The following is a 26,221-nucleotide window of genomic DNA, read 5'->3' on the forward strand; positions in this document are numbered from 1 at the left end:
AGATACTTTCCTATCAGTTGTTACATTGTTTATTGGAATCCCTCAACCTTACATTGCTGACATTACATTTGCCTTCCTCACCACTGGTTCAACCTGCAAGTTAACCTTTAGGGTGTTCTGCACAAGAACTCCCAAGTCCCTTTGCCTCTCAGATTTTTGGATTTTCTTTCCCATTTGGAAAATAGTCTGCACATTTATTTCTTCTACCAAAGTGCATGACAATGCATTTTCCAACATTGTATATCATTTGCCAGTTCCTTGACGATTCTCCTAATTCCTTCTGCAGCCTTCTTGTTTCCTCAACACTACCTGCCTCTCCACCAATCTCCATATCATCTGCAAACTTGACAACAAAGCCATCTATTCTATCATCTAAATCATTGATATACAGCTTAAAATTAGTCCCAACACTGGCCACTGCAGAACACCACTAGTCACTGGCAGCCAACCAGAAAAAGGATTCTTTTATCCCCACTCATTACCTCCTACCAATCAGCCAATGCTCTAACCATGCTAGTAACTTTTCCTAAATACCATGGGCTCTTAATTTGGTAAGCAGCCTGATGTATGGCACCTTGTCAAAGGCCTTCTGAATATCAAAATATACAACATCCACTGCATCCCCTTTATCTATCCTACTTGTAATCTCTTCAAAGAATTCCAACAGACTCATCAGATTTTCCCTGAAGCAAACCATGCTGACTTTGTCCTATCTTGAAAGATCATTACTAATGCCTCTACAATCTCCACTGTTACCTCTTTCAGAACCCCGGGGTGCAGTTCATCTGGTCCAAGTGCCTTATGTACCATTAGGTCTTTAAGCTTTTTGAGCACTTTCTCATTTGTAATAGTAACTGCACTCACTTCTCATCCTTCACACCTTTCAAAACCTAGTACACTGCTAGTAGCTTCCACAGTGAAGACTGATACTATGAATGATTGCATGTATTTTTTCTATGCACATTGGATGTCTGACCGTCTTCTTTTGTTTTAAAGGGTTCTCTTGAGTTTCTTTGTTTAGTAGCTGCGGGGAAGAAGACAAATCTCAAGATTGTATAAAATATACATAGTTTGATGAAAAATATACTTTGACCTCTGTGTGATCTGTTCCATTGAATTCAAATAGCAAAGTATGCAAAAATGAATAAAACTAGCATCTAATATTAACACATTTAGTGCTGGCAGCTCATACATTTTTGACCAAAATAAGTTTCAGCTGCAACTCTGTACATAATGTGTCTATTCCAGTTTAGGTACAACATTGACATCTAAGTGACAATGTGAAAAATTATTTAGGCATTGAATTGAATGAATTGACTTCATTACTTACATCCTTCACTTACATAAGGAGTAAAAACCTTTATGTTATGTCTCTGTCTAAATGTACAATGTGCAATTTATAGTATTTTATAATAAATAGAATACACAATAGGTCAGTCAATATAACATAGAAATACAATTGTATCAACATGAATAAATCAGTCTGACAGCCTGGTGGAAGAAGCTGTCCTGGAGCCTGTTGGTCCTGGCTTTTATGCTGCGCTACCCTTTCCCGGCAGGTAGCAACTGGAACAGTTTGTGGTTGGGGTGACTCAGGTCCCCAATGATCCTTCAGGCCCTTTTTACACACCTGTCTTTGTAAATGTCCCGAATAATGGGAAGGTCACAAGTACAGATGCACTGGGCTGTCTGCACCACTCTCTACAGAGTCCTGCAATTGAGGGAAGCAATGTTCCTATACCAGGCAGTGATGCAGCCGGTCAGGATGCTCTCAATTGTGCCTCTGTAGAAAGTTCTTAGAATTTGGAGGCCCGTACCAAACTTCTTCAACCAGCTGAGGTGAAAGAGGCGCTGTTCTGCCTTTTTCACCACACAGCCGATATGTACCAATCACATGATATCCTCAGTAATATGTATGTCAAGGAACTTAAAGCTATCGACCCTCTCAACCCAAAAAGAAATATTTATTCCATAAATTATTCTGACACAAAAATTTCAAAAATTATTAAAGCTGATATTTAATTCTCAAATTCACTATAGATATTTCAGATTTTAATGCGATTTACTAATTACAGTTAAGAACTATCATGCAAATACTAGCTAATAAAAATGATTCTTCTGGAGTCTACTTTGTACCATATTTTCCTGAAGACAGATATTCTGGCATCCAACTGCATTAAATGTAGAAAAGAAATCCTTCAAATGTAATATTTGTGATGAAATTGCGATGAAGGACTTCATTGATCAAGCCATCAGTATTAAAATAAATGTGGCAAGAAGTGAAATAAGTAATGAATGACAGCAAAAATCACTCAGGTGAACATCTTCACAGAAGAAATCTTCAGGCTTTAGAGGACCATAAGAATTGCATAATCCCAAAAGGTGGATGTTTAATCTCATATTGCTAATTAAAGTATTGTGCAGAATTATAGTTCAAGTTTTAAGTTCTTTTAATACTGAAAATGATTTCATATGATCTACAAAAGAACTAAACTTAAACATAATATATTAACAATACACTGATTTACAAAATTTCATCTTGTATGGCCTTTACCTTCAGCCAGGTATCTTGGCTGTTCCCCTCATTGTACTGGAAGCTTTAGTGGAGTCGCAGCAACAGCCTTGCACTCATTGTCAGTATGACCTAAGGACCGACTGGACTTTAGAAAAGATAAGTCAAGAGAACACACACCAGTGCTCACAGAGGGATCAGAAGTGGAAAGCATGAGGAATTTCAAGTTTGTGGCTGTCAACATCTCCAAGGATCTGCTCTGGGAGTAGTGTATCAATGCAGTTACAAAGAAGGCACAACAGTGGCTATATTTCGTTAGGAGCTTGAGGAGATTTGGTATGACACCAAAAACCTCTGCAAATTTCTACAGATGTACCATGGAGAGCTTTCTCGCTGGCTGAAGGCTGTTTCACCATCTGGTAATGTGTATGGGGGGGGGGGTGTAGGGGTGACTGCACAGGATTAAAATAAGCTGCAGAAAGTTGTAAACTCCATCGTGGGCACCAGCCTCCCCAGCACCCATAAAATTTACAAAGCACGATGCCTCAAAAAGGCAGCATCCATCAATAATGACCCCCATCACCCAAGAAGTGCCCTTTTCACATCAGGGAGGAGGTCCATGTACCTTAAAGCACACTTGATAATTCAGGAGTTGCTTCTTCCTCTGTCATCTGATTTCTGAATGGACATCGAACCCAAAAACATTCACTATATATTTTTTTCCTCTTTTTGCATGACTTATTTAACTGTGTATATGTAACTGTAGTTTACAGTTTTTGTTCTGTATTGCAATGTACTGTTGCTACATTATAACAACTTCCACAACATATACCAGTGATATTAAACATGATTCTGATTCTGATGTGTCATTGTGTCAAAGACAAACGCTGTCGAGGATGTGCCATCAGCAGCTGTAAATGTCACCACACTTCTGACATCAAAATAGCATGCCCACAATTTACTAATCCATATTTCTTTTTTTAGGGTGTGGGGGGAGAAAACATATCACACAAGGAAACCCATGCGGTTAAAAGTAACCGTGTACAAACTCCTTGGGGACAACAGTGTGAACTGAATTTCTATCTTCTGATCATCAGCGCAATTAAACATTATGCTAACTGCTGCTGTTAGAGGCATAGAATAAAAATCCAATTTGGAAAATACTGCAAGTTGATGCTTTTATGAGGTGCATGTGTAAATAAAAAAATGAATTATGATGGATATTTAGACATTTCAAGGCAAATTCAAAATATCAATTAGATCCCAGAATAATTTTCAGAAAGAAAATCCAAATAGAATAACAATGGTGTGGCTTTGCTTAGTACATAATTTCTTAAAGTAAATTCTATATTCTTTCCATTGAAGACTCAATTTACCATGTTAAAATCCTTTAGAAATTAGAACAATGCATTCTTACAAAATAATATTTTGCCACTTCTATTAAAAGATGTATATTGATAATTACATCTAGTGCATCACACTGTAAGGAGAATTTGTCTTCTTCTATATTTATATTGTAATAAATAGAATGCGGGGAAAGCACCATACCGATAAATAATCATGTTGCAAAGTCACGTTAATGTACTTTCTATCAGAGGTTTAATTTCTTTCACCTAGAACACATTTAGAAGTTGCATGCAGCAAATGCTAGCTAAACCGCCTCCCTCAAGTTAATTTATTCACAAGATGCTAAAAGAATCAAAAGAAAACTGTGAGTTATCTCCTTCACCTCAGTATTCAGCTTCTGAAGCTGTCAACAAGCAATTATAATCTTTGGACTACTGTATTTTAATATTTTCCTGTTAGAGTCTTAACTTCCACCATTCATAAGCTTCTACTCACTGAATATTCTCTAACAAAATATTAAGTTTTGTAATCTCCTTTCTCTGCAACAGCCTTCCACTGAACTGAACAGCTGATTTATTTTTGCATAGCAGAGGAAATAACGGCTATGTGGATGAGGCAGCTGAGTACATGGCCAGATCACCCCTGACTTTATTGAATGGTAAAGCAGCTTGATGGGCCAGATGGCCTATTCCTGCTCCAATTTCTTATATTTTATATGGTATGTTTCTTACCTCTGCACTATATAAAACTCTAATGTCATCCATTGTAATTCCTATTTATTTAGTTCAGCTTCCCAAACTGTCCTGCTCCTTTAAAGACCTGCTTCTTAAAAAGTCCTTCAGTTGCTTTAACACTACATGGTAGTTTTGGCAGCTATTTAATGTCATTGGATTCTTCAGGAAATACATCTTGACAACATGCAACTGTATCAAATTCTGACGAAGGGTCTCGGCCCGAAACGTTTCCACAGATGCTGCCCGGCCTGCTGAGTTCCTCCAACGAGCTGTATGTGTTGATTTGACCACAGCATCTGCAGTATACTTTGTATTTTGTATCAAATTCTATCACTTATAGTGGTAATCCACCAAGTTCGAACTGACACAAAAATGACATCCCAATTCATTGCTAAAGAAGGAAATGGTTGTATGAGGACAAATTATTTCATTGGACAGAATTCATTTACTTTTAAAATCTTTTAATAGATTTCTTTTACATTCTTAATAATTGTCCAATGTTCAACAGGTCGTAATGATTTTTGAATGTGCTTGTAAGTTCATATACATTCATGGTTCCAATGGCTTAATTGCCGATTAAGACAGAGCATGTAATTCAGATAGTTGTTCAAGGTTTATTCAGTGGTTTTGCAAAAACGTCCTCGATGCAAATGATGTTGAGTTTGCTCTTTGACTTTCCACTGAAGAGCTTCATGACTAACTGTAAAACATCTTAGGTTTCAACAGCCAGCAAAGGCAGCTTGCCTTTCTTCATACAATCTTTACCAGTGCATTCAAAAGTATTGATTACTCTGCTTCTGAATTCTCATCTGTGCATAAATCTCAAGTGAACTTTACACAGAAATTTTAGATAACTAAGTTACCAGAAAAACATTATCCATTATTGATGAATACGTTAACCCAGAGTGATATGAATATTGAAATCCAGCTTTGTTATAATTTTCTGTGCACATGACTGTGAAGGAGTCAATTGAGATCTAATGGTGGGTTGAGAAATTTTCAAAATCGATTCATGATATTGTGTTTTGTGTGTATATAGATCAATGTCATTCCACAGCCAGTGATCTGAGCACTATCGGATCGAAAGTTCAAGCACTCCGTGAAAATATATACATTCTGATGTTAATGTTACATACCATGTCAATTACTTGGAGATATGTGAAGATTATGCTGTATTTATACGTGATTGCGTCTCTACATCACAGGAGGAATGTGGAGGCTTTAGAGGAGGGTGTAGAAGAGCTTCACCTTGATTTTGTCTGATGTAGCATGAGGAGAAGTTGAACAAACTTGGATTGTTTTCTGTGGAGCATCAGCGGCTGAGGACAACCGAATGGAAGTATATAAGGTTACGAGAGACATGGATAGGGTAAATAATCAGAACTGTTGTTCCCTGTTGGTTCAAGGTTGTCAAGCCAAGGAGTGGTTGTGGGGACAGGCTCCCACTACCTAAAAGTGCTCCTCATGGCATGCGCCTCAAATAGCCTCTGACAACAAAGTCCAACTCCTGGCCTTCTCATGTGGCTTAGCCTCTAAGCCCGGCGGAACCATTTCTACTGACAGAAGAAGAGGCGAAGGCGGGTCCTGGCGCGTTAAAACCAATGCTTCGGGTAGATGGAGCTTGTCAGCCTGGGAAGGCAGTCCATCTAAGAAAGGGAAAACTCTGATTTCAAACCTCCGTTGCCTTGCGGCCATACCCACTCATGGGAAAGGCTTCGGGAATAAACCCTGAGGCCAAATCCTGAGCTGGAGTCCCTAAGGCAGTCCGACGTTACCTTCAACCTCGTTCTGGCAACTCCTGTGACAACACCGTTGCCAAGCTCTATCAGCTCTTGCCCTTCCCTTGGAAAACATCAGTGCCATGGAGAGGGGAGACGCTTCATGAGCAACTGCTGGTCTTCCATACAAGCTTGCCCAGGAAATCATTTCAGGCGCAGATCCATGGTCTCACGAGACTAACGGATGTTCCCTGTGGTGGCAATGTGAAATACCAGAGGGCATAGCTTGAAGCTGAGAGGAGGAAACTTTAAATGAGCTATATGAGGCATTTTATTTTAAACCATGGAGCAGGTGGCTGGAGTGTGTTGCCAGGGAAGGTGGTAAACGAAGAAAGTAAAGATTAAGAGTCTTTTATACAGGCATATGAACAGGCAAATAAGGGAGAAATATAGATGGACAGGCAGATGGGATTAGATTAAGTTGACATCATGTTCAGGACAGACACTGTGGGCACAAAGGCCTGTTTGTCTGCTGTACTGGTCCATATGCGATGTTACAAAGGCTGTACCTGAATTACAGTGACAAAGATTTTTATACTTTACGATATCCTTTTGAATGCAATTAAAAGCTTCTTTTATAATTTTTGTCTTTGATTTCTGTCTCTTCTACTCATTTCATATAATTCCATGCTTTTTTACAATTTGAAATGTCATCGGCCATTATATATTATAAATATATTACTGTCGATATAAAGTGAGACTTGAAACTGATAGAGACACATGGAAATAATTAAATTCATAGACTACTAGATCTTTATTATGAAATACTTTTATGACATTAACACATTTTTGCTCATGATAAATCACCTGCTTTACAATTTCCTATTTCTTATAACATGCACTTCAAAATTATATTTTCATTGGGATAATTTATCACATTCTTGGAACAATAAAGCATTTTTGCATTTTCAGTTAGAATGCACCAATACTCAAAGGTTTTAATCTTCTCTCTGATATGAATATCTAAGTTAAATATGGCATGTAGCAGACCTATATTTTATTTATACCTCCAGTAAGGCTTTAATGTAACCTGAATGTGAGGGAACAAAGAACCAAGGTGGTGTCTTGCGAGGATGAGCCAATCAGGGTAGGTCAATTTTTATAGGACACCTCAATCCCTTCATCAAGGATCCATTCTAAACAAAGAATGAGCTAAGCTGTTTTTTTACACCATCTCCATCTTCATCAAACCTGCACCGAAGTCATGAGACTAAAGCAGCTAGATTATTTTTAACAATGTTGACACAAAAGATTCTGCAGGTGCTGTAAATCCTAAGCAACACACACACACACACACACACACACACACGTTACAAACACAAGAAAAAGAGCAAATGCTGGAAATCAAAAGCAACACACACAAAATACCGGAGGAACTCTAAAGGATCTCAGCCTGAAACGTCAGCTGTTTACTCTTTTCCGAAGACGCTGCCTGGCATGCTGAGTAAATCCAGCATTTTGTGGGTCCATGATGCTGGAGGGATTCAGCAAGTCAGGCAGAATCTATGGAGGGGAATAAATGGTTAATATTTAGGACTGAGACTCTTCATCTGAACGAAATGTTGACTGTTAATTCCCTTTCATAGATGCTACCTGATTTGCTGAGTTCCTCCAGCAATGTGTGTGAAAGTGTTTTCAAGTGCTTTCTAAAAAATTAACCATTTGGCATGTTTACAAAAACTGAGAAGACCTTTACATAGAGGAATAAATTGAAAGTTTAAAATGTGTAAGTGTTCTTGGTGCCAAAACAGTGATTAGGATGAATAAGCTTACAGGATGTTAGCTGTTGTGAACACAATACTACACAGCTTGTTGTCTTTTGCACATTGGCTGTTTGTCTATCTTGTGTGCAGTTTTTCATTGATTCTATTGTGTTTCTTTGTATTGACTGTGAATGCTTGTAAGAAAATGAATCTCAAGGTGACACAGAACCATAGAACACTACAGCACAGTACAGGCCCTTCAGCCCGCCAAGTTATGCTGACCCATATAATCCTTTAAAAAAGTACTAAACCCACACTACCCCATAACCCTCCATTTTTCTTTCATCCATGTGCCTGTCCAAGAGGCTCTTAAATACCCCTAGTATTTTAGCCTCCACCACCATCCCTGGCAAGTCATTCCAGGCACTCACAACCCTCTGTGTAAAAAATTTACTCCTGATGTCTCCCCTAAACTTCCCTCCCTTAATTTTGTACATATGCCCTCTGGTGTTTGCTATTGGTGCCCTGGGAAACAGGTACTGACTATCCACCCTATTTTTGCCTCTCATTATCTTGTAGACCTCTATCTTCTATCTCATTCTTCTATGCTCCAAAGAGAAAAGTCCCAGCTCTGCTAACCTTGCTTCATATGACTTGTTCTCCAATCCAGGCAACATCTTGGTAAATCTCCTCTGCACCCTCTCCATAGCTTCCACATCCTTCATATAATGAGGTGACCAGAATTGAACACAATAGTCTAAGTGCGGTCTCACCAGAGATTTGTAGAGTTGCAACATGACCTCTCTACTCTTGAACTCAATCCCCCTGTTAATGCCTAGCATCCCATGGACCTTCTTAACTACCCTATCATCCTGTGCCGCGACTTTGAGGGATGTATGGATTTGAACCCCAAGGTCCCTTTGTTCATCCACACTCTTAAGTAACTGACCATTAATCTTATACTCAGTCCTTCCAAAATGCATCACCTCACACTTGTCTGAATTGAACTCCATCTGCCATTTTTCTGCCCAACTCTGCAGCCTGTCTATATCCTCTTGTAACCTTCGACCACCTATAGTTCCATCCACAACTCCTCCAATCTTTGTGTCATCTGCAAACTTACTCACCCATCCTTTCACCTCTACTTCCAGGTCATTTATAAAAATCACAAATAGCAGGTGTCCCAGGACAGATCCCTGCTGCACTCCACTAGTCACCGACATCCAGGCAGAATACATTCCTTCCACAACTACCCTCTGCTTTCTTCCTTTAAGCCAATTTTTTATTCAAACAGCCGAAGTTCCACTTATCCTATGCCTCATGACTTTCTGGATGAGTCTCTCATGAGGGACCTTGTCAAATGCTTTGCTAAAATCCATGTAGACCACATCCACTGCCCTATCCTCATCAATTTCTTTTGTTACCTCTTCAAAAAACTCAATCAGGCTCATGAGGCATGATCTTCCCTTCACAAAGCCATGTTGACTATCCAAGAGTAGACTGTACTTCTCCAAATGCTCATAGATCCTATCTTTAAGAATCCTTTCCAGTAGTTTGCAGACCACTGACTTAAGACTCACTGGTCTATAGTTCCCAGGTTTCTCCCTATAACCCTTTTTAAATAAGGGAACTACGTTTGCCATTCTCCAGTCCTCTGGCACTTACCCTGCAGCCAAAGAAGATTCAAAGCTCATGGCTAATGCTCCTGCGATGAAAGTACATATATGCTTTCATAATAAATATATATAGAAAGTACATATATACTTTCATAATAAATTTACTTTGAACCTTGAACACTCTAAAATAATCTCTTTTTAAAGAAAACACAAGATAAATGCTAAAGTCAAAACATGTTGAAATACAATTTAAAAAATATTAAATACTATTTAAACTTCACATTTATATCAATATTATTCAGCTGGAAAAAGTGATGAAATCATATGATTTTTTTTATTTTCAAATATAAGGGAAAGGTTCTTTGGGTATATTGTTTGAGACCTGCTTCCTTTAGGATAGGTATATATCTGGAGCAAAGCATCCACTTTGGACAAAATTTGGAAGAACATGGTATTCTGATTAGTGTACTGTTCAAGTTTCCATTAGAAATACTTGCATGATCACAAATGTGAAAATCTTCCAGGGCACCACAGAACTTGCCAAATTTTTAAGAATGCAGGAGATAAAATTATTTATTACAAGCATATAGAATTAAGATCACTCAAACTGCCTTTTAAAATTATTTACTAGTTTCATTGGAGTATACTCATTAGTTTCTGCATGAATTAACACATAAAAACTATTTCAACCTTGTCTATTATTTTAGAATAGCAATGTAATTTGAGGACCAGCCTTACATTAACAGAACCTCATCATTCCTATTTTCTCAATCGGCTCTGTGACTTGTTTTGTGGGCAGGGCCAGCTTTAAGTATAATTATATTTAAACCAATAATGAAGATCACAGGATTCACACTTTATGTAACTTGAGCTGACATTTCCGCAATCTTTTGTGCTGATTTTGAAATTTTTATCCACATTATGCAGATGACACTAGTGGAAATTCTAAGGCCAGGTGTTTCACCGAGGCACAAGCAATTAGAGAACAGGAAAACAGCACTCTGAATGCTCACATGAATTGCTCCATGGAGAAAAACTAAAGCAAAACCAAACAACATTAGTTTCCCATGATAGCAGTACAATGATGCCCTGGTGAGGCAAGCTGCAGACAGAGCCACAAATGTATGCAATTAAATGGCACAAGAATCATTTAAACAATATATCGAGCTGTTTGGTCATTTATCAGAACATTAGTTTTGCAATCAAAAGTAAACTTTTAGGACATAAATAATGATTTTCATCAATTTGACTGGAACATTGATAGTTGGATAAATAAAATCACCAACAAATTTATACATAGTGCTCATGTACTGTTGCCTACAACTGCTTTCAATTAAAAGACCAAGGAAAGCTGTATTTACATATACTATTGCCCAATACATATACAAAGCCCAAAATAATATCTTTACTCACTTTTATATCCATAATTAATTATTCATCTTTATTAGTATCCCAACACCAAATAGAAACATAAATTAAGTTAAATTGGACATTAAAGCTGCTATGGATTTTGTTTCCCTTTTATAAAATTGTGTAAAAATATGCAGCCGGTATCAACAATGCAAAAAGATTACGTAAATTGAAAAAACTAAATATTTCAAACAAATGTGACAAACCTTCCTCTGAAAAAGGTTCACAAGTCCTATTTTCACTCATAATCCTTGTTCTGAATTGTTTGTGAATTGGCATCAGTGTTTAGGATGGATAACTTTATTTTTATAACTCACAAGTCAACACAATCAGGTGCAACTGTGACAAATTCAGCATAACACAAATTCTATTCTCTAGCACAGCCCCAGAAAAACAGCGCCTGCTGCTCATCTCTGTGCATGGAATTGCTGATTTACACCAAATCACTGGAGACACTGTGACATAGGTCCACCACTGCTACAGAGCAGCTGAAGCCTATTATAAGCATATTAAATAGCAATAAGAAAAAAGAATGCTGTAGCTACTCATTCCAGATCAACATTTAACTCAAGGTCCATCTTTGTAACAATATGAACATTTATAAGTACCAACTGTGGGAGAAAGTGAAACTGAAATTTCTTTACCAATTAAAATGTAGCTAACAATCTCTACCACTGCAGAGCAAGACAATAAACTTGCTGAATAAGATCAGCATGATCGGTTCACTAAGATTGAAATACATTTAATAATGACACAATACAAAATGCATAACAATGTTATAATCCAGCACCTTTCTAAAGGAATCCATTGACTGTTGGTATTTGTTAATGCTCAATTCACTTGTTGTGAAATGGATTCCTTTGTTGGCAAATGGTGATATATGTACATTCCATATATTAATCACTAGGTATGCCTTATCAAATCCATCATACAATTATTGTACAGTAGTTACTATCAGTGGAGTGAGAAATTATATTTGACATTCGGGTGTGTATTTTTTTGAAAAGTGACAAATAACGACTTCAAGTCATAGAGCACTACAGCACAGAACAATGTCTTTTGGCCCATTCTGTCTGCCAAACTGTTCTTCTGCCTAGTCCTGCTTGCATTTACCCTATCTATACCCCTCATAACTTTGAATTCTTCTATCAAATCCTTCTCAATCTTCTATGCTATAGGAAATAAGTCCTAGCCTATTCAACGTTTCTCTTTCACTCAGGTCCTCAAGTCCTGGCAACATTCATGTAATTTTTTTCCATACTCTTTCAATCTTTTCCATATTTTTCCTGTAGGTAGATGAACTGAACTGCACACAATATTCCCAATTTGGCCTTACCAATGTTTTATATAACTTCAAAATAATATCCCAATTTATGAAGGCCACAGTTTGAAAAGCTGTCTTTATGACTCTATCAACCTGTTTCAGCACTTTCAAGAAAATATGGATCTGTGTTGCCAGGTCCCTTTGTTCTCTCACACTCTGCGCATTGGTTTGACCTCTCCATTGTTTGCATTAAATTCCATCTGCCATTTTTCAGCCCACTTTTCTAACAGTTTTTTTTAATCTAATTCTCACAAGTGATTCCTGTCTATGACAGATTTCATAGCAGATGAAAGATGTAAGCAGATAATCTGTTTCACTTCAGCTTTGAGAATTTGATATTTTGGGAGCTCCTTCATACATAGAGGTCAAGAATGCCCATCTTATGGACATCTCCACATATGAAGTAGCTCTCATATGAGTATTAAATTCAAACTCTGACAAATATGCATGCATTCATTTTCATAATTGGTAGAACTGGTTTCCCCCTCTTCACTTTCAACAATTATTCTTTCTTTATCAGTCATTGTTATGTGTTTGACACCAGTTATTACAAAACAGTCTAGGTATGGTTATCATAGCCAATGATTTATCTAAGTATTTTCCAACTTATGGTCAAAACTGACTCAAGGATATCAGTAAAATCTGAACACGTTCATTTCATGGGGGCAGCCTCTATGTAGACTTAAGATGTAAGCAAAATAATTTGACGATGGGAAAATTATCTACCTCAATATTGGTAAAGCAATGTAAGAATAGAATTCACTTCTCTGTGAGCATAGGAGGTTCATTCATGCACAGAGGTTCCATTAGTCAGGCATTCTTCCCGACTTATGGACAACTCTATGTATGAAGGAGCTCCCATAACATCATTAAATTCAAACTCTGTCACAAAGAAGATGAATTTTTAATGTATAATGGATTCAGTGAACTAGTAACTGTGTTTTGATGTTGCTCTGTGTGCCTTGTGTCATGTGAAGATTCTAGCATGGCACAAAACTAACATTAAAAAAAACTTGGTAGAAGATTCCATGAAATGTGAGAACATTTGTAGCAGAACAACTTATACTTTCTTTGTTCTCAAAAATTTAGCAGACATCCAACATTGTAAACCCTTAAGTTCAATTTGACATCATGTTAACAATATATAATCCAATTTAAAACAAAAGCACAGAAATAAATCTTGTCTGGATTTTGTTGTGGAAAGCAAACCGTTCTCAATTTGCATTTAATTACTTACAATGTGAAGCTGTAGGTAGTCTCCAAGCCCAGCAGAGCTGTCTACACGCACCAAAATGGCATCTTTTACATGCGTATCAAAGCCCACAGCTAGCCTGTCTGCTCTGGTGCTTGGTCTGTCATTTGGGGGCCACGTGTAAATGATTAATCCACCACCTCGACTAAAGATATACGTTGTGCCAGCTGTGGGGGAAATAAATAAATATTAAAAATGTTGTCATACTACGCAGTCATAAACATCTATATTAAGAAGCAAGGATCACCTATATTCACCATATACAATCACATGTAGTAGGAATTTGCTGTGGTCTGTTGGTGTAACATGTAACAACAAAGAACATTCAAGAATAGAGAATTATATAAAAATAAGCTAGGACATTAAATACAGACATGGCATAAAATACGCACAAATACATGTACCAACACATATTGACAAAGTAAACTGCATTATAAAGTGGTTAGAAGTGTTTACAGTGCAGTAACTGAGGTAATAGAGGTGGGTGTGAGAAGGCTAACTAGAGTGATTGATCAGATTAACTGCTTGGAGGAAGAAAATTTTCAGGTATCATCAAGTTTTTGTTTTAATAGCTCTAGAGCGCTTTTCAGAAGTAAGCCCTAAGAAAAGGCAGTTATCAGGGTGGTTAGTGTCTGCAATATTTTTTTCTGCCTGCTTCTTTATCCTAGACACATTCACCATCTTGCAGTGACAATAGACTGCAGCCAATGACTCTTCTGTTGACACCTGACAGTTCATTGTCACTTTTGTATACTGAGAGAGGCTACGGCACCAAACCATGCAGTAATGGCTGATGTGAGAATGCGTCTTACAATGGTGTAGAATGCAACCATGAACATACCTACAGTATATAACCATGAACATATCTACAGTATATAACCATTAACATATCATGTTAAATATAACATTAATTGCTCAGTAGATTTAGTAGGACAGGTGGCATTGGATGAGAGATTTCTCTACTTCTCTGCCCAGATACTCTCTTTTCTACCGAATATTTCCAGAAATTTTTCAGAGTTCCAGCACCTGTAATACTTTTGTGCTGTATTAAAACTTGCATAAAAACATATCTGAGATAAAGTCATTCATATTTCATATTTATATATTATCTGAATTGCCTCAACTCTTTTTACATTAAAATTCCATACACATTTCTATACTTAGCTGGATTGTGAAATATTACCAGGGTAGCTGTGACAGCATCAATTCTCCTACCAACATTTCACAGCATCCCTGTCAACTGTACAACGTGCAGTATGTATTGCACTGAAATTTACTAAAAAAGATCTATCACAGGTCCTCATTAAAAGATGAGTTCATGAAATGAAGAGTTGGCACATGCTTGCATTTAACAGATATCCATTCATCAGTTGCAATTGTCTTTAACATGAGGCAACAATGATTAGGCCAGGAACTGAGAGCCTCTGGGAATCAAAAGAAATTTCCCCAGACATATTGTAATTGTGCTGGGATTGACCAAAGTGCTATTGGTTCAAGTGAGTGGGGTGGGGAGGGGATGCACGGAAATTGGTAAAATCAGAATATAGAACAGTACAGTACAGCCCTTCAGACCATGACAAAAGAAACTTTGGAGTGTTCTGACAGAGCACCCTACATCTTCCTCTGCTCAAAATTCATGCACAATGGTAGCACTTCTGAAAATCATTTTGGCCTCTTTTTACCGATCCACAACTCTCCATCCTGCCCATTATGGACCTTCTGAACACAAAAGTTAGTGTTCTCTCTCTGCGATCAATGAACACAAGCTTCCACATTTAAATTCAGGCTCACCTGCCCACACCATGAACCTCAGACGAGTGAGGATAAAATCTTATGGACCTCAGGTCAGAAAGTGAATTCAGATCATTTTGTTTTCACTTTTCTATTTTTCAATGAAACAAAATGCAGATTAAATGCTTTTATATTTGACTGTCGCTTGCTAACACTGCCTTTTCACTGGGCATACATAGACTTTATAGTTTGGTCAATAATTTGCTTTTTCAAACATGATTTTTTTCTAAACCCACCTCAGGTAAGAAATGTTCAAGAATCAGATCTGCAAATAAAGCATTAAAACAGGACTGACTTAATGCTGTAACACTTGCAGGAAAGCCATACATATTGGAGCTTTTGCAAATGTTGCCTCTACTTCAATCTCGTGACAGAGGAAAATGTAATTTGGGCTTACTATTGGGCCCACAGCCATGATAGTGAAATCGTTATTCTTATTCAGAATCTCATGATCAGATAACTACATAATTAAGGGATGAACTATGTTTTACACAATACCAGAATATTGCCTTTTGTGTCAACCAGAACAACAATTCAACACTTCTTTTCTGTGAAATACAAATAAAATCATTGCAAAAATTTGAAAATTGAACATTTTCTTTTTTGCCTTTTACCATTTAGCTCATTTTCCTTGAGTGAAAAATTGCAGCTTGCAGCATGATTGTTATCATTTTCAGGTGGAATTGCATACATCAAGTGCTTATAGCCATGAGTCATGTGGGTGACACAATTACACATCCAATGTTACCTATTAATGCCTTTTCCCACATATTCCTTCTTGACTGGTTCGCGTGCACAACTCCAACTATTGATCTCAACCACCAGGACACTACTCAAAAGTTCCAGTACAACAATCCAAATCAATCATCGGATCCCTCACTTGTGAATGCACAAATGTGCAATTCTTCAGCTACTCCCATAATCTTCTGACAAAGGAAGTGGACACTGTGATACAGTTCCCTTAAATTCATCCCTGAGGGCTGGCACAGCACGTGAAGGAAAGTTACAAGGTCATTTCAGTGCGGCCTTGCACTCAGTGTCTTAACTGCAAATTAAATTCCAAGCAACAGAACCTACAATGAAACCTCTTGTTATCCCACAATGAAGTACAACTTACACTGTCCCTGAAGGATTAGATGCCTATCTAAGCCATGCGCTCCCCCCCCCCCCCCCCAGCAATACACACACAAAATGCTGGAGGCATTCAGCAGGCCCCTCATCAGGACTGACGAAGGGTCACAGCCCAAAATGTCAAATGTTTACTTTCTTCCAAAGATACTGCCTGGCATGCCGAGTCCTCCAGCATTTTGCACATCTTGCTTTGGATCTCCAGCATCTGCAGATTTTCACATGTGTCAATGCTTTTCCCCCAATTTGTTGATTGTTACTCTCCTCCCAATTCTCCATCTCACAGGCTAGGGAAGAGACATCCAGGACATGCCTGGATGTGCGTGAGTCAGTTGGGACAACTCACCCTCTGTTTTTCTCCACCCTCAAGGGAAGTGCTTTGTATTGGTTTAGGATCTCCCCAGAGCCCTCCATTCTCCCATAGCCAATAACAGTGAAGAATCTAAGTCTCACCACTTCACGTAGTATCCAATGGTGCACGCAAACTCAATTTCACTGTCGCTACTACACCCAGAGAACAGGATGTTAAAAACAATTAATATGTCTTTTATTTTTGTCTGTGCAAAGGGTTATCTATAAAAGATCACTTTATATAAGTTGCATTTTAACCCTGGAGCACTATTCATACATGTTAGTAATTTAAGTAGTGTAACATTTTGTTTTGTAGCAAATGCAGACCCTGTTGGCAAACAGCTGTGGTTCTGACCTCACAATCTAGCCCATGGTTCAGTAGACCGAAGGGAAATGATGAGAATGTTAATGTCTCATTCACAACACTAGTGCTGAATCATAAAATCTGTTAGGTACAGGCAGACTTTGACTATATATTTATTGAATGTTAAAATAAATCTTAAAAATAGATTAATAAATGGATATGATAACACATTATCAGCTGACAGACAGGTGCACTATGTTCAACAACTACCTTTCACCTCAACGCTATGCTAATTCAATCTAGACTAAGTGGCTGAAAATCTTCTCAGTCTGCTGGCTTTTGTTAGCAAAGTCTTGACTCTAACAAGTAATGATCCAGAGAAATAAAATTATTCCCTGTTTAACAGCACAAATTACTAGGTTGGCACATTAACTTAGAATCTACTGCAAAATGCACTGGGGAGCTGGATAGTCAATTTTTGAAGTTGGGCTTAAGGTAAATTATTGGGGAAAAGATAACTGAACCCTGTATTTAACTCTTAAATTGCTCAATTATGAAATGGGATGGGAGAAGCAAACCCATCTTATTTGTCTCCAACTTTTGCACGTTCAGTTTATCGACTGCTCCAAGAGGTTTTGTCCTGGATGGTGATAGACCAAGCCTCTCTGGGGAAGCAGCGCATTTACTGAAACTTTAAAGTCAACTAAAGGGCTGCATTTCCACAAGGTCCCCATTCAAAAGTCATGGAAGTCAGATGTACGTAGCTGGGCAGAACATTTGAAAAGAAGCAGTTCAGTGGATCTAAGATGGGTTTTGGACAGATGCATACATTTTCTGTACATTGCGTCTAGAATACTGCAATTATTAACTCTATCTGGGATCAATGAACAACTCTGGCTCCTATTATTTTCATATAATACTATCACCAGGTATTACAGGAACATCAGCCGAAGCAGGCAGGAAAAATAGGGGTGTGTAACAAGGGAACTGGACAAATACAAGGCTGAAGTGCATTTACTTAAACTTAGGAGTCTGACGAGTATGTCAGCTGAACTTGTACTGTCATTCAACACAGAGAGACTTGACAAGCAAATAAACATTCAATGTTATAGAACCTTCAGGTGTGCTGGGAGAGGTGCAAAATGGAAGGTGGCATTGCAACATTGATTAAGGAAACTTTACTGCAATAATGAAGGAGGATATCCAAAGAAGTGCTTCAGCTGGTTAGAGTTTACAAACAAGAGGGTGATTACTTCGCTGGGAATATACTGTAGATATCCTACAAGTTAACAAAAAATAGACGAGTAGATACATTATCAAATTGCTGATATTTGTAAGAGTAGTCGGGATATAGTGGTGGAGAACTTCCCAATCTAAGCAATTGATTAAATCATTTTAAAACAGCATAAAATAAAACCTATTGAAAGAGAGAAGTGTGCTTGACATGGTATACATGGTATTCAGTAAGGCATTTGACAAAGTTCTACATGGTTTGTAGAACCTGGTCCAATGCTGTAGAGCCGTTATGATCCTAGGCAAGATGGTAATTCAGGCGAAAGTTCAAAGTTCAAAATAATATTTATTATCAAAGTACCTACACATCACCATATACAACCCTGAGATTCTTTTCTTTTTCTGCAGGCACACTTAGCAAATCAACTGAGCAGGTCCAAACTGGCTTAACAATAGAAAGCAGAGGGTGATGGTGTAGACTTCTTTGTATTTGGAAACCTGTGAGTTATGAGGTACCATTGCGATCTGTGCTGAGACCCTGATGATTAGCTATATACATATATTTAGAAGTCAAATATAGGAGGTATGATAGGTAAGTTTGCAGATCAATCAAAAATTGGTGAGGTGTTGACTGAGTATGCAACAGGGACTGGTGCAGTAAGTGTCTAACTTACCCGATCATTTAAAGCCAGTGCCCTGTGGGAGGTGGGTATTGGCTTGTTTAGGGAGAATTTCAGCCCCTCCCATTACTGCCATTTAGCTGATGACATCACACCACCAGTAGAGTTTCAATCCAGTTCACAGAAACCACTTGCTCTTTTTTCGCTCTCAGGTCGCTGCAGCCAGCTGGCAGCATGGAAGCTGTAAACAGTCAAGTGTGCTGCGGTACAGAGTGTGCCGCGGTAAGTATTTGCCACTGTGTGCACGTCTACTGTCTGTTTTTCTCCTGCCACTTCGGGCTCTCAGTTTAGACAGGTATTTGTAACTGAGTGTTACTTGAAGGCACATTCGGTTCGATAGTGAGGATAGGAAAGAGGGGTTAGAAGAGAGCCTCAGGATTTCCCCCATGCAGCCATACTGGTACAGCCCAGACCAGTGGCCATGCGGTCCCAGACTTCTGAGGGTGCCATTGGTCCACACTCCTCCAGCTTCCCTGGAATAGGTTGAGGAAGAGCAACAGGCTGGGGGAGAGGGACTTGGGGAGGACAACACAGTGTGCCTCACCGAGACGACTACCATCAGAGAATTCTCCGCTGAGAAAGTGGTGGAGTTGGAAGACTGATACAGGCAGGAGCCGGGGAGCCTCTGCCAGAGGTTGCTGAGGATCTGGGCTGCGGGGGGGGGGGGGGTTCTGGAGTGAGCCTATCCAACAGGGAGGTGTGTGCCCTGGGGGCTGTTGTCCCATCATGCAATTAACATCATACAGAGTGCCATCCGCTTCCCATGGGGGCGATGAGTAGCTGTGAGACAGAGTTATAACGGTGGTTATGTTCAGTATCCCTCACTCTTTGAGTGGGATTTGCTGCCTTGGCTGGAACGGAACACAGTGGAGGAAGGGACCAGGGTCCTTCACCGGTGGGCTCTGATCACAGAGATCTATCATGACAGTGACAACCCACCAGAGGATCACAGGTTAACCTTGACCATGGATGGATACCTAGTTTAAGTAGCTCTTGGTTTAAAGCCACTGGTGCTGCTCTTGTTGGGGCTAGAGATAGGGGATACTATTGACACTGCCATAAGATTATTAGAGGGATTAGAGCTCATGTGGAAAGGTCCCAGCAGCCATGTGTGCAAATTGGACATGAGGCCTGGGGGTAGAGGGTCCCAGATGACCCATAAGCACTCAGGGCTAGGGTATAGAGGGAACAGGTAGATGGGATTCCCACTTCCGCCAGGGGAAGAGAGGCAAGGAGGCCGTTAGAGGAGAAGGGTCATTCTCCAAACTTTCCCAAACTGGTGGACCTTCAGCAGCATCAGGTGTTGCGCAGATCTCGCAAAGTCCTGGGCTGGGTTGCAGAGTCTGGCATTCTGTAGGTGTTCCACATCCTCTATCACCCACAGGTGGGCAGGGCTGATCTAGCACATGAATGAACTGTTGAAGCAGCAGATCAAGTTATTGCCCCCACCCAACCACATCTTTCAGGGGTGGCTGACTGAGCTGCAGCAGACAGCAAACCCGAACTCCCGGCCGGCAGGTCCTGATGTCCCGGCACCTGGCAGTGTAGGATTCTCCAAAGGACAGAGAGGTGGGGTTGGAGGAGGAATCACAGAAGGTTTGGCTGCAGCACTTACAAGGGCCATCAGAGCACGGGGAGCTTGTGGCATGTAGATTGGGTGGTGTGTTGTTGGGGGGGAAATGGGAGATGGCCTGTCTAAGTACCCAGTGACCAACCAGGAGGGAAAGAGCTTGTGTCTCACTACATTACAGTATGGCAAAGTGGTGGATGTTAATGACAGTGCCAGTGTGAGATCCTACAGAACATTCCAAAAGATGGTGTATGTGTATGCTTTGGACTGTTGTGTCTGCCTGATAGCACCATGCCACAGGCAGAAGGATCCCTTTTAACAAAGAAGAACAGTACTGTTGGAGGAACCTGTCCAGCTTTTCGGGTTTCAGCATGATTGGTTTGGGGGAAACCGAGAGGGAGTAGTCCATTCCAGCCAACCTCGTCCGATCGTATGGGAATGGCCTTGAAGAACTTGAGTTTCAGTAATCTCTGGTAAAAGTAAGCTTTTTAAGGGCTGGTACTTTTCTACTTATAACTTGTCTAATCCCAGCTTGGAGAGTAACCCTTTGCCTACAGGAAGGGGAAGGAGTGTTGGTGATGAGCAGAGGTCCAACCAGTCAGTGGCACACAAAACGTTTGAGCAGCAGCAGTATCCTTGACCACTGTGTCAACACTGAACTGTGACATGAGCGTGGGCACCCCTTGGACACTAAAGGGTATGTACTGGATACACAACGTCTGGGCCTACCCGTGACTTTCCACAAGGCTGCTGCCATCGGGGTATGTGATACCATACATACACTGCCTTAACACCCTGGATGAGTGCCCCATCCATGAACACTGGAGCGGTAAGAGCCACGTCACAGAAACAGAAAGGTTCTGAATGATAGCAGGAACTGATACACAAGGCCTCTGTGATGGAGGTGCTGGCCAACGAGGTGGCAACAGTGTTCAAACAGTCAGAGGATACACCGACCAGAGTATCAAACTGTGATGATGATTATTTGGATGTTGGCCATTCAAAATCAGACAGCATTGGGACTACCTGCTCTTGGAGAAAGTTGTCACCTGACCCTACATTCCTAAAGGGTCTGGGAATATTACTCATCTACTGTACTACTGTAGTACATTGGGTCATCACTCATGGGCTGATAATTCTGGATATTATATATTTTGTGTGAGGTATCCCCAGGGATTATACTAACCAGCGGGCCAAGTGTCATGGTGTTGCATTATGTTGCAGTGAGTGTCTGATTTACCTGCTCATTAAAAGCCACTCTCCCGTGGGAAGCAGGATTGGCCCTTTTAAGGAGCATTGCTAACCTTCCTACTAACTGCTGTTAGCGCGCTAGTAGAGTTTAAATCTAGCGCGTGGAAACTACACGTTCTCTTCACTCGCCGGGTTTCCATCGGCAGCTGAAAACTACCAGAGAGACCCATATCAGATTCAGGTTAATTATCACTCATATATGTCATAATATTTTTTGCTAGAGCAGTATCATGATCCCAGCCCCCTCCTTTTTGAGAATCGCCAGATCGCTATTAATTCGGGTCTTGGACCCAGGAAATGAGAGAGAATCCTCAGCAGGACAAAGCAACGGATTTGGCCATTGTTTCTTGGAGACACCTTTGTGAATTACGATCCTATACTACGTGCCAGCTCTCACGTCAACGTGGGCTGGGGGATTGCATCACCCCACCTTGATTGACATCTACAATCCTGCAAGTCCAGATAAAAGGTAGGCTGCAGGGGGCAGTCTCTGAGCGACGCAACAGGAGGAGACACCATCGCTCCCAGGCTAACGGGAAGCTATTTGGAAGCCACGTGTGGTTCGTTCCCCTTGCCTGGGAAACGAGTGGCTGATAACACCGAAAAGGACTTCGAACTGACAATCGGGAACCCACGTTCCCGATTCAACGGTTTGCGGCCAAAAGGAATGGCAAGTTTCTTTTCTCACCAAAAATCTCTTTCTCTCTCCGACACGTGAAACTCAGCAGTCCCCCGCCCAAAGGCAGAAAACCTGCATGAACTCGAGAGACTTTTATATTTCCATCGGACAATATATTACCCCTAGACAAATGATAGAGCTCTTTCTTATTGATGATTATTACTATACCTGCGCTTTAGATTGAGTATTGATGACGTATACTATCTGAATGTTTGCATTAACCTTATTTTTGTGCCCCTTTATAAATAAAAACTTTTAAAAATAGTGCCATCAGACTTCAGCGGACCTCTCTATCTTTGCTGGTAAGTGATCCAGTTACGGGATTCATAACAACTGCCATACTATGCAAAATTCTTAGGCACTCTCACTAAATATATGTGCTTACCACTTTTGCCCAGTACTGTATTTGAAATTCCTGAGGGTTATCAGGTGTAGGGGAAAAGCCATGGACCAGTGGTGGTGTACAAAGGGAGTCTGGATCCCCAAAGAGGAGAACGCCAAAGACATTGAGCACTTAGATCCATTTCACCACTCAGAATGGAAGGGAAGATATTTTTCAGTATCGTTTCCTGTCGCTTGACTGAGTTTCTCCTCAGAAATGGCTGCATTGATACATCTGTCCAGAAAGGAGGAATTCCCAGAGTGCCCGAGTGCTTTGAACACAAGGATGTTGTTCCACTGCGAATTAGGGAAGCATGCAAAGGAAAGGGAGCCCTGGTCATACCATGTCTAGACCTTACAAATGTGTATGGATCATTACCACATAGGCTGGTGGAGATCGCGCTGAACCAACATCATGTTCTGAGGAAGATAAAGGACCTCAACCTGGACTACTAAGATTCAGATTGAGAGTCTCCTCAGGAACAACCTGGCTGGGTATTATAACTGGTTGTACATTTTCAGTGGTCCTCTTCTCCCTGGTCATAAATGTGCTGGCTTAAGGCAGCCGATGGAGTCTAGAGGCCTTCTGACTAAGACAAGCTTGTAGCAGTCCCCAATCAGAGCATTCATGGATGAACTCATAGTGGCACCTACATCAGTCCCGGGCAGTAGACGGATACTCCAAGGGCTAGAGAGGATCATCACATGGGCAAGGATGAACTTTAAGCCAGAGAAATCCAGGTCTCTGGTGTTAAAGAAAGGCAGGCTCATGGACAAGTTCTATTTCTTCTTGGATGGTATTTCTATCCCATCCATCTCTGAAAAACTAGTCAGGAGCCTGGGGAAGGTCTTTGACAGCAGCAGAAGAATGTGGCTGCCATCCAGAAGACCACCAAGAAGTTAGAAGTCTGGTTCACCGGTATGGACAAGCCAAGCCTACCTGCCAGCTTCAAGGCCTTGATCTACCAGCATGGCATCCTCTACTAAATCCTCTGGCCAATGCTGGTATATGAGGTAACCATGTCAGCACCTGAAGCACTTGAAAGAAAGATTAATGGCTAACTTTCAAGATAGATAGGTCTTCCACACAGAGTGAGCAGAGTGAACAGAGTTCCTCTGTACAGGAAGTAAAATAAACTGCAGCTTCCCTTCAGTAGCTTGAATGAGAAGTGTATGATTTCCCCTACAAGAGGTTTGCTGTTGTACAGAATTTCCAGCAATAGGCAGTAAGTGGAAGGCCAAGGATGCAAAGGAGATGGCTGAGTCACGTCTGATGCACAGGAATCTTGTAAGGATAGGAGTGTCTGCTCAGGTAGGACTAGAGAGCTTCCATTCAACTTGCTTCAAGTGGGTCCTGCTGAAGGGTTTCGGCCCAAAGCGACAACAATACTTTTTTTCCCCATAGATGCTGCCTGGCCTGCTGAGTTCCTCCAGCATTTTGTGTGTGTTGTTCAAGAGGGTCTAGGGCAGGGAGGGATGCAAATTGGTCCAGGAAGAGGTGCAAGAAGCTGAAGAGGAAGTGTGTACCACTGGGATGGGAATAGAGCAGCAGGGAGCTTGAACAAGGTGGGAGCGTGTGCTGAAGTGGAAGATCTCTGCGTCAACATCTGGCAGGTAGAACTACAGCACATCAGGTTTATGATGCAGGCTGTATAAGACCTCCTGCCCAGTCTAGCAAACTTTTTTGGTGGGGCAAAAGTAAGGCACCATCATATCCTCTCAGCCCTGGCAGAAGGACCCTGGAACACATCCTCAGCAGCTGCCCAGAAGCCCTGGGAGAAGGCCACTGACAGCATGGCCAGATGCTGAAGGAAGTGGCAGAAAATATCTCTTTGGCCATTAACAACAGTAAGTACCTCTACCAACCTCGAAAGCCCATAGTCTTTGTGAAATGTGGAGACCAACCACAGCCTCAGCCCAGATCACAAGCAGGCTTGCTTGCCACATCATCTGACTGGCAACTGAAAGTTAATCTTGACAAGCAATTATTGTATCATCATCACTGAAGCCTGACATGATCATTAACAGAAACCTCAATGCAGATGGCACGGTAGAAATGAGAGTGCCTTGGGAAGACTGGATTGAGGAGGTGATCGAGCACAAGGCCAAATACCAGAAGCTGGTAGAGCAGTGCCAGAAACAGAGGTGGAGGTCATAATGAGAGCCTACAGAGCTGGGGGGTAGAGGTTTTGCTGGCTGCTTGCTCTGTAGAACCTGCTCTCTCCTTGGCTGCAAAGAGAAGAGCCATCAGCACCATCACAGAGGCTGCTGAGCATGCCTTCAGATGGCTATGGATCAAGAGTGTGATGCATGGACCAATGCTGCCTGGACACAAACCAAGGTCTAATCAGCCCTAGCTGGTCACCTGGGCAAGGCTGGGTGATGTTGAAAGACCTGGAACACCAGATGACCTCAGGTTACATCACTGATGATGTGACCCAGCACATCCTAGGATGTATCTCAGCATCTGGGTGGTGGATGCAGGCTCTTCAAGAGCACTGAAAATAAAATAATGAGCTGAGAACAAAGCAGCTGACCTGCAATAACCTTCAAATGGAAACATAATCACATATTGTCATGTTGCACATATTGTCATGTCAAAGACAAATATATACATTAATCAAATATTGTACAGCAATCAAACAGGAAAGAAAATATCATCTTGTCTTGACGAAGGTGACCAAGTCAATGAAATCAAATTTATTTCAATGCACATACAAGTAGGATTTCAGAATACTTATTTTACTTGGCAAAGTGACCTCCAACATTAAAGCTTTGCTTTATATGGAAATTTCCACATGCATTCTTCTTTCATCTTTTGCAGGGTTAACTACCTAGCTCTCTCCCCGAGGGATGTTGAGATTCATTTTAATTCATGGACTAGCTAACTAATTATTTGAGGAACACTAACTTGATTGTTCTTTAATTCAGTACTTTATAGGAATTTGCATTTCTAACAATAGCTTCTGTTCTGCTTCCTTACAATTACTTCTCAAGCAATACACACAAGCAATAGGCAGCATCTCTGGAAATGAATAAATGTTGATGTTTCAGGTCAAGGCCCTTCTTTAGGACTGGAAAGTAAGGAGGAAGATGCCAGGATAAGAAAGGTGGAGGGAAGGGAAGGAGGACTAGCCGGAAGGTGATAGGTGAAGCTAGGTGTGAGGGAAAGGTAAA

The 26,221-nt window shown here is 40.5% G+C and overlaps 2 protein-coding genes across 13 annotated transcripts in view; both read right to left on the reverse strand.

Moving 5' to 3' along the window:
- The window catches only part of nrxn1a (neurexin 1a), a 1,527,797-nt gene that overhangs the window by 359,756 nt on the left and 1,141,820 nt on the right, over nt 1-26,221 (reverse strand). For all 12 annotated transcript variants that reach the window (XM_059985909.1, XM_059985911.1, XM_059985919.1 and 9 more), the window contains one exon: nt 13,662-13,843. In XM_059985909.1, coding sequence (XP_059841892.1) covers nt 13,662-13,843 — 182 coding nt within the window. The remainder of the gene's footprint in view (nt 1-13,661; nt 13,844-26,221) is intronic.
- The window catches only part of LOC132402874 (general transcription factor II-I repeat domain-containing protein 2-like), a 305,556-nt gene that overhangs the window by 21,228 nt on the left and 258,107 nt on the right, over nt 1-26,221 (reverse strand). The gene's annotated exons all lie outside the window — the stretch shown is intronic.

This window comes from Hypanus sabinus, chromosome 12 (assembly GCF_030144855.1).
Source record: "Hypanus sabinus isolate sHypSab1 chromosome 12, sHypSab1.hap1, whole genome shotgun sequence".
NCBI lineage: Eukaryota > Metazoa > Chordata > Chondrichthyes > Myliobatiformes > Dasyatidae > Hypanus > Hypanus sabinus.